This window comes from Epinephelus moara, chromosome 24, assembly GCF_006386435.1.
Source record: "Epinephelus moara isolate mb chromosome 24, YSFRI_EMoa_1.0, whole genome shotgun sequence".
Lineage (NCBI taxonomy): Eukaryota > Metazoa > Chordata > Actinopteri > Perciformes > Serranidae > Epinephelus > Epinephelus moara.
The window spans coordinates 52,267,337-52,277,353 of NC_065529.1; the positions used below are offsets into that span (position 1 = coordinate 52,267,337).

Genomic DNA, 10,017 nt, shown 5'->3' on the forward strand with positions numbered 1-10,017 from the left:
GTGTGTGTTGGTGTGTGTTGGTGTGTGTGTTGGTGTGTGTTGGCGTCCTGAAGACTGAAGGAAGTGAACATACACACAGATGCAGTTATGGTCTTAGTTTAACTCTTGGCCTCTGGGACCAGCTGTGGGCTGAGATCTGGTTTTAAATGTTCATAATAAAAACATCAGCACATGACACAATGACTGAGCACACCTCAGACTTCTCCCTGCTGTCATTCATCACTTTATCTTACACGTTTTTTTCATCACTTCTCTGCTCAGATTTGATTTTCATGTGTTTTGATTCTTGTTGTTTTTGTAGTTAAGTTTGAGGATCAGACTTTATTGATCTCCAGAGGGCAGATTAGGTTGAAATGAGCCATAAAAACATAAAACAGGGGCAACTACACATGATCACAACCACCAGCTTAAATACACCCTGACACATGTACACTCACCAGCCACTTTATTAGGTACACCTTGCTGGTACCAGGTTGGACCCCCTTTATAATTCTTGGTGTCACAGATTCAACAAGGTGCTGAAACATTCCTCAGAGACATTGGTCCATATTGACATGATGACATCACACAGTTGATCCATGACGATCCACCTCATCCCAAAGGAGCTCTGTTTGACTGAGATCTCATTTATAAAACAGTGCGTACTAAAAATGTGCATACGGACATGAGCCAAAAATGGTGTGCACCCAAAAATATTTGGCTTCCACCTCACCATCTGCGTCACCAATTACCTGTCTCTATAATGATGGTAAGCATGGTTTCTCCATCAGGTCTGTTTGTATAGATCACACCTGCTGAGTGAGAAGTGACGTTCGTCTCTTTCAGGCCTCGATTTGTGTGAAGGCAGTGTTTATAAATGAGACCCCAGGTGACTGTGGAGGCCATTGGAGTACAGTGAACTCATTGTCATGTTTGAGATGATGTGAGCTTTGTGACATGGTGCGTTATCCTGCTGGAAGTAGCCATCAGAAGATGGGTACACTGTGGTCATAAAGGGATGGACACGCTCAGCAACAATACTCAGGTAGGCTGTGGTGTTTAAACCATGCTCAGTTGGTACTAAGAAAATCTCCCCCACACCATTACACCACCAGCAGCAGCCTGAAGCGTTGATACAAGGCAGGATGGATCCATGCTTCCATCTGAATGTGGTTTTTCCAATCTTCTATTGTCCAGTTTTGGTGAGAAAACCCGTGTGAATTGTAGCCTCAGTTTCCTGTTGTTAGCTGACAGGAGTGGCACCTGGTGTGGTCTTCTGCTGCTGTAGCCCATCTGCTTCAAGGTTGGACAAGGTGTTGTTGCTTCAGAGATGGTCTTCTGCACACCTTGGTTGGAACCAGTGCTTATTTGACTTCCTGTTGCCTTTCTATCATCTTGAACCAGTCTGGCCATTCTCCTCTGACCTCTGGCATCAACAAGGCATTTTGGCTCACTGGATATTTTCTCTTTTTGGGACCATCCTCTGTAAACCCTAGAGATGGTTGTGCTGAAAATCCCAGTAAATACTCAGACCAGCCCGTCTGGCACCAACAACCATGCCACGTTCAAAGTCACTTAAATCACCTTTCTTCATCATTCTGATGCTCCGTTTGAACTTCAGCAGCTCGTCTTCACCATGTCTACATGACTAAATGTTAATGAGCTGCTGACACCTGCTGAATAGGTAACGTAAGGTAAAACTTGAATGTCCTCTGGGGGCGCTTTGGGATACAGACAGTAGTCATAATTAAAACAAAACAGACAGTACAATACAAACACACAGAATCCAGTATGACACACTGTCAGGGATAAATCATGGACATTAGTGGTCATCGCTGGTTCAGATCAGCAGACAGAACAAAGGATGATTTGTAACGCTTCATTTAGGGAGGCAAAACCTCCGCCCTGATGGAAGCATGTGAAACTCAACATGGAAGGGTACCTAATAAAGTGGCCGGAGAGTGTATATTCTAACATAACCTGACAGTGGATAATGATGGAGATCAGAGCAGCTCTTTAACTGTAAGTGAATGTGAATGTGTTCAGAAAAGTGAAGCGGCACTCTGACTAAGACTCTGATCACTGAGCAGCTGATTGAAAGGACAATTATAAAGTCTGCAGTGTAGCGTGTTATTGTGTTCGCTGGGCCGGCGTCTGCCTGATTAAATGTTCACACACTGAATCGACAGCTCGCCTGAGTCTCCGCCCCTCAGTCACTGTGGATTAAAAAAAGCCTCGTGAGGTTTCCTGCTCTGAGCTGAGGTTGGATCACATCCTCTGTCTGTGACTGGATGTTTAATTAATGTTGGACGCAGGTGACGGCGTTCGTCTGCCTCTCTGTCTCCTCTCAGCTCACACTGGTTTATTGTTTGTGGATTGATCTGATCAGTTTTCTGTGTGTGTGTGTGTGTCTCTCAGGGAGAAGCCTCTCGATACATTTTCCTCAATAAGTTCAGGAAGTTCCTCCAGGAAAATGCCAGCAACAGAGGGGTAAGAGGCACTTCCTGTCATCACAGTGTTTCCTGTCTGTACAGTGTGACGTCATGTTCACAGTCCCCCAAATAATGAAGCAGTTCATGTTAATTACTTGTTGTCTTTTTTAAATGAGCTCTTCTGCTGAGTGTGACCTTCCATCCGTCACCAGTCCCTGAACTCTGCCACCTCACTGACTGAAATAATTCTCCGTACACTGCTGTGGACCCTCAGACTGAGTCCTGTGAAAAACTAAGACTTAATATTTTTACACTTTATCAACGAATCATTTTGCGCAGAAAGAGAAAACAAAGCGGTGCAGTAAATGTATCCTGTGGACACACTGGAAGTTTAGTTCAGCCTGCATGAGTCAAATTATGCTGCCGTTCAAAAACATAAAATATTAAATTAAGATGCTTCAAACTGAGCTGGTACAGACTCGTCCACCAGCTTCATTTAACTGTGATATGATGTCAGTTCTGCAGATCACATGATTTACAGAAGCAATAATGGTAATGCATCCTCTTCCTTCACCACGGTGAATAACTGATTGGAAAGATCCCATTGCATTAAACTGCAGTGCGATCATTGATTGCAATGACGCTGGCAGAGCGCAGCTTCAAAAAGTCCAGGCGTTGAGACAAATCATAAACTGACCTCTGGTGCAGAATCAGGTGATCATCATCCAAGGTGTTTATTTTTCCTCATTTATCACCATGACCTCAGCCATGTTGCGGTAAAGATGCCATCAGACGTGCCTCATGTTGATGAAGAAGACCAAAGTATTTTGGAACGTCAGTGCGTCTCTGTGAGTCTGTGTGTGTTTCTGTACCAGCGTATTTGAACCTGTGTGTGTTTGTGTGTTTGAGCAGCACCCCACAGCTCTGTGTCCTCCAGAGTACATGGTGTGTTTCCTCCACCGCCTCATCACAGCCGTGAGGGCGAGCTGGGACGAAGGCAGCAGGAAGAGTCTGAGCAGCATCAGCAGTGAAGGTACAACAACACGCTCGTTACAAAGCTTTAAACAGCCCTGTGACACGGCAGGAGATTTTTTCATCTGTTTCAGCTGCAGGTTTTCTCAGGACGAGGAGAGGAACATAAAACTAGATGAATCTGAATATTTAAATCTTTTACTGCAGATGTAGATGAATGAACATCAGTGAGAACAAAGCACCCAGCCCAGAGTACGAATAAATCAACAACACTTTAATACTGCAGGGTTTCCCACACATTCATTTATCTGTGGCGTCTGACCACGATATCTGGCGCCACGTATTGATTCTGTGTGTTTGTAGCTGGACCCTTGATCAGGAGCGCCGCTGGAATATATAAAGTGTCTGGTTATTCATTGCTCCACGCTGTTTGGGGCACAGAGCGACACTGAGCACAGACGGAGCAGCAGAACGTCAAAGTGAAACCTCACTCGCCTCTGCAGCAGCTGCTCCTCTCTTCCTTTGATCTGATATGATCGGCTCTGATCAGATATCTAGCCTGCTAATTAAACGCAACAAACTGCTGCTGAGGATTAAAGAACTCACGAACAGTTCTGCCTCCGCTGCGTTCACAAACCCACAAAAACCTAAAAATTTATATTTGGGTGATACATGATATATATCTCGGTATTTTCTACAAAATGGGCGACATGTTCAGCCAAACCAAACCAAACCAAACCAAACCAGAAAAAGGGTACACAGAAGATTCTATGGAAACACTGAACTGTAAGAAGTGAAGTGACTAATGTGGCTTATTGTTAATGTTAATCTGTGTGACGTCATGTTCGTCTCCTCAGTGAAGGTTCATGATAAACTGTGTGTGTGTGTGTGTGTGTGTGTGTGTGTGTGTGATGATGATGATGATGAAGCTTTATAACTGTGATTAAGGTTGTTGATGATGAGCTCAGTGTGTCTTCTGTCTGTTTGTATCTCTTCTTTTAATTCTCCTCCCTCTGTGACTCTGTCCGTCTCCAGAGGCCTACGTCCCCCCCCAGCTCTTCTACAACGGGAAGGTGGACTACTTTGACCTGCAGAGACTGGGGGGGCTCCTGTCCCACCTGAAGAAAACACTCAAAGGTCTGTAAAGCCCTTTTTATCCAGAGATGGCGCTATAGAGCCGCTACAAAGTCCCGTCTTTACGTCTGCTTTGTATTTTTACACAGAACCAAACGACGGCGGCATCATGTTGCTGCAGTGTGTGATTTTAGACACCATGATGACATAATCGGAATCAAAAGAGGCGTGACATGTAACACAACAGTGTCAGCCTCTAGTGTGACATACAACACACGTGTCTGCAGCTCTTTATAAACAATAACCATGGCACTAACATGTCAGTAACAATCATGTACTGTCCCTGATATAAGGCATTTTCAGCTGCTGTTCTTTTTCTTTGAGTTAGCTGCTAACTGCTAACAGCTGCTTTTTAATTCTCCCACGGTGGGTCACACACTTTGTCAAAATGTCACACCCTCTACACCCATGGTCACTTCCTGCCGCCTGTCCCTTCCACACAGGCTGTAATTTAGCGCTGTTATTATCTCCACTGCCGGCTCAGAGGCAGCTCTGTCCCCCGTCTGTGACCGTACCTTTTTATACAGAACAGCGAGGTGGAACTACAGTGACATGTTCCCGCCTCAAGCTTGTGCCTGTGTCCACAGAGGGTTAAACAGGTCGGGATGTCTCACTGTGAGTCCTTCGACATCACAGTATGAACTCAGTGGGGCTGCACCTTCACAGCACCTACAAGCTTTTAAAGTGAGAACTACCTAAACCAGCCCAAACTGGGTCAGAGCATGGTGTCATCAGCTGGCGTCTATGTCACCATGGCGACTTTTAAGAAGGTGGTTTAGGGACAGAAAGGGGGAGACTGCGTTCACACGGTCCAACGCATCCACCACCGACAGGAAACTGAAAAAATGCTGCCATGATGCAAAGAAGCAAAATGACACAAACCGCTCCAGCTGCTCCACTTTTTATGTTTTGACGTGATGTTATGAGGCGTTTATCAGAGTCTGCGCAGCCGCATGTCAACAAGGAGTATTAGCGAATATTTATTTTCATAGAGTCCAGTTCAGACCAAAGATCGGTGACGACATGAAACAGTTTTAGAACGTTGCAGAAAAGTGTCAGCGGTGTGAACTGGCCCGTCTGAACTTGACTCAAGCCAGCTGATGGTGTCACCTGACACTCAGCTGGTCAAATGGGCGGTGGCTGCTTTTAAAGCACGTCACCTGTTTCAACAGCCAATCAGCTTGTACTGAAGTCCACTGGTCACATTCGTCTCATGGTGGTCACTTCCTGTCGACGTTACAGATCAGAGGCACAGAGAGTTGTTGACTAGAGATGATGCGCCGTCTCACGGTGGTCACTTCCTGTCAACGTTACAGATCAGAAGCACAGAGAGTCGTTGACTAGAGATGATACGCTGTCTCATGGTGGTGACTTCCTGTGAACCACCAGCTTTTTATTACGTTACAGAACAGAGCGTTGACAGTAATTGTTTGTTTCAGCTGGTCTTGTTGTGAGTTTTTGGTCTGAACTGGACTTAGAGACGTAATCAAGTGAGAGGTAATATTGTGTTTTTCAGAAAGACGGTAAAAAAAACAACTAACATTTAGTGCATTTAGACGTCGTCATTCACACAGTTTAATTTTCTCAGCACAGTTCCAGAGGATCGTCTTTATTTCATCTGTGAGGATTCAAATCTGCTCCTGATGATGATCTGAGTTAAAGTGTTAAAGAGTTACTGTGAGCTTGATCAAGAGGAGGATAACTGAGCTCCACTAGAGGGAGGAATCACTTCCTGTTACAGACACTGAGATATGAACATTTGTTTGTCGTGTTCAGAATATTTTTTATTTGTTCTCTGTTTTCCTCCGTGAGACGTCTCACAATGAAGCTTCATGAATGTTGAGATGTTTAACAAATCTAGAGGTGGTCAGGTGACTCAGCAGGTGGTCAGGTGACTCAGCAGGTGGTCAGGTGACTCAGGAGAGTGGCAGTTGTGTTAATATGAAACACAAGCAGAGAGCAGGATGAGGGTTCCTCCTACAGGAGCTGTGTGTGGCAGTAGGTGTGTAATGAGGACTGATGGTCTCTGGGCTGACTCACTGTACACTGAGCGATATGCTGCCAAAGAAGAGCGAGCGACACGGCTGGAATCAATTACCTGCTGCTCAGCCTCATTAATTTCCATTTCCCTGAGAGGCGGAGCCGCTCCCTTCAGAGGAGACACCAGGGAGGTGCTTCAGGAGTCACTCATCAGAGAGCAGAGGAACTTTACAGCTGAGGTCAGCACAAAAGTCTGTTCTTCATCAGCTCACAGCTCTGACATCACATCACAGAAGGATGAATGGCGAAAATAAGCAGCTATTAATAACATTGATGGAATGAAGTGGAGTCTGGAGCTCGACGTGTGTTCACTCAGGAGAGGAACAGGAGACCTGGAGTTGTTGCTGCACTGTTGTCCTGACTTTATAGATAAAGGTTTTCGAGAAACAAGGTTGTGGTTATCGTTGTCTGAGGTGTTGAGATGATCCTGCTCCTCTGTGATGATTCAGACACACGCAGTCACTCACTCACTGATGTAGCAGTTAGCAGTTAGCTTAGCTATCAGCAGGTCACTGATTGTTCAGGTGAGCTCGTTCTTCTTAGGCCCAGATCACACAGACGGACCGCACTGCCTGTTTTTTTTTTTTAATTAAATGCCACTAGTAAAAAAATGCTCTCTTTGCCTTTTTACTGTTGCTAAGCAACAACCCCATCACCTCCTTACCCTAACCTTCCCGTCAAATCAATCTACAGTTTTATATTTAGTTATTTATTTATTACACAGTAATTAGTAGCTAGTTACTAAAATGGACCAACCCGGTTTCACTGCGAAGTCGTCCAAAACCGGCGCTGGGTCAGTGACTTCTGACGTCAGACACTGACGTCAAAAATCCTTTCATGTCAGCATGATATGCAGCTGGTCACTGTTTTTGTTTAACAACATCCGGTGGCGTGAGGGGAAAATGAGGCGGGGAACGTAAGCAACAACGTAAGTTTAAGGGGTGGAAGTCCAACAATCACGAACTTTCACCCAGGAGGCCGATGTAAACTTCCTGTCAGATTGTAAAGCCAAACCCTGTTCTTTTTTACTAAACCCAACCACGTGTGTGTGTTGGCTAAACATAACAACGTGTGTGTGTTAAATGTAACCATGTGTGTGTGTTGGCTAAACGTAACCACGAGTGTGTGTTGGCTAAACGTGACCACGTGTGTGTGTTGGCTAAACATAACCACCTGTGTGTGTGTTGGCTAAACATAACCACCTGTGTGTTGGCTAAACGTAACCACGTGTGTGTGTTGGCTAAACGTAACCACGTGTGTGTGTTGGCTAAACATAACCACCTGTGTGTTGGCTAAACGTAACCACGTGTGTGTATTAGCGAAACGTAACCACGTGTGTATGTCGTCTAAACGTAACCACGTGCGTGTGTTGGCTAAACGTAACCGTGTGTGTGTGTCGGCTAAACGTAACCACCTGTGTGTGTGTTGGCTAAACGTAACCACGTGTGTGTGTCGGCTAAACGTAACCATGTGTGTGTTGGCTAAACGTAACCACGTGTGTGTGTTGGCTAAACGTAATCACGTGTATGTATTAGCGAAACGTAACCACGTGTGTGTGTTGGTTAAACGTAATCACGTGTATGTATTAGCGAAACATAACCACGTGTGTGTCGATTTGTTCCTCCACGCCATTCAAACCGTTAATGCTTCATCGCTTCCTGATTTCCCAAACTACGGGGTGGGCTGAGGGTCATAATAATAATAAGGTACATCTGTAATCGTGCGTCAAAAATATTAGTGGCGTTAAAAGGATGCGTTAACTTTGACAGCAGTAGACAAAGTGCTATTATTTTGAAAGAGACTGTATGCAAACTGTACATTTCCTGTGAAAACAGACGATGCATGTGACAGAGCAGCTGAACATGTCTCGCATCATGTGTTTTAACTTTACATCCTCATCCTGGTTTCCAGGTGATGAAGTAGGGCTGGGCGCTATGACAAAATTTTCATAAAAGTCATATTGGTTTCACTGAATTTGACGGTATTTTGCTCGGGTTCGTCCCACTTGACTTGCTGCTGTGTTGTGCTGTGGCCTATTCAAGTGCCATAATTTGTTATTTACGTGACAACACCTGAACACAACACAGGCTCCGCTCCATTAGTGCCATGCTTGGTTATTAATGTCTCGGACACGGGTCGTGTTCGGTCAGGAAAATGAGGCCTGAGCCGCGTGTGTGTGTGTGTGTGTGTGTGTGTGTGTGTGTGTGTGTGTGTGTGTGTGTGCGTGCATGCGCGCGCATCGGGGTGAAATTCCGCCGTGCATGATATAGAGGGCAGAGGAGAATTGTAAACGGTGGTGCGCTGCTGCTAGTTGCATTCAGGGGAAACACTGCTCTTTTTGATTTGAGTTCTTCTGGGTCAGCGTGTACAGTTGCTTTGCTTTCAGGACTCTCTCCAGCTGCCATTGTCGCCTCTAGACTTTTCTCTGTGCTCTCTCTCTCGCCGGCTCTAGCACGCCTGTGTTGTATGAAAAATTCATATCATAATGAAAATAAATAGCGGTTTTCGGTGCGAACGGGTATACCGCACAGCCCTATGATGAAGACTCATAACGTCATGTTTGAGTTGTCATGACAACAACAGTCATGTCAGATGTGTTTTTAGTGTTTTTATGTATGAAACTGTTGGACAGTCAGACGTACAGCAGGATTGTTTGATACTGAAACACGTGGAGTGTGTTTAAATACTGTTTTTACTCTGCACACTTCAGTCCTCTCTTTTTATCCACCTTTTCCTCTCTTTGTCCCTCCTCCTCCTCCTCCTCCTCCTCCTCCTCCTCCTCCTCCTCTCTACCTGCATTTAATCAGGCCTTGATTAACAGTCTCCATCTTTGCGCTCTGTAAATCACAGGCTCATTCATCACCCACGAGCCACTCTCATGATGTTGTGTCATCTGCTGTTAACCAAGCGTGACCTCATTTATTGATTAGCTGACTAATCAATCTGATTGAACACCAGGCAGGGCTTTTCAATCTGCATAAGGTACACGTGAGAGGAAGGAAACACACAAGGCGGCTTCTGTTGGCAGAGAGCTGAGGAGGAGGAAGATTTTTTATTTTAATTTGACCAGGACAAAATCTCTTTTTCCAGAGTGTCCTGGCCGAGACAGACAGACAGACAGACAGACAGACAGCATAGAACAAAAATGCTAAATAAAAAAATCGACAGCTCTAAAACAAAAAGTATAAAACTCCTGATGAGACAAACAGTCTGTAGTATCTGCTGTAAATGAACCATAAAAACATAAACTACACATGATCACAACCACCAGCTTAAATACACCCTGACACATGTACACTCACCAGCCACTTTATTAGGTACACCCTGCTGGTACCAGGTTGGACCCCCTTTATAATTCTTGGTGTCACAGACTCAACAAGGTGCTGAAACATTCCTCAGAGATGTTGGTCCATATTGACATGATGACATCACACAGTTGATCCATGATGAGAATCTCCCG

At 45.0% G+C, this 10,017-nt stretch overlaps 1 protein-coding gene across 1 annotated transcript in view; it reads left to right on the plus strand.

The window, feature by feature from the left end:
• The window catches only part of LOC126385946 (E3 ubiquitin-protein ligase RNF123), a 181,353-nt gene that overhangs the window by 20,891 nt on the left and 150,445 nt on the right, over positions 1-10,017 (plus strand). The window contains exons 16-19 of the mRNA XM_050037990.1: positions 2,295-2,302; positions 2,398-2,469; positions 3,324-3,444; positions 4,419-4,520. Coding sequence (XP_049893947.1) covers positions 2,295-2,302; positions 2,398-2,469; positions 3,324-3,444; positions 4,419-4,520 — 303 coding nt within the window. The remainder of the gene's footprint in view (positions 1-2,294; positions 2,303-2,397; positions 2,470-3,323; positions 3,445-4,418; positions 4,521-10,017) is intronic.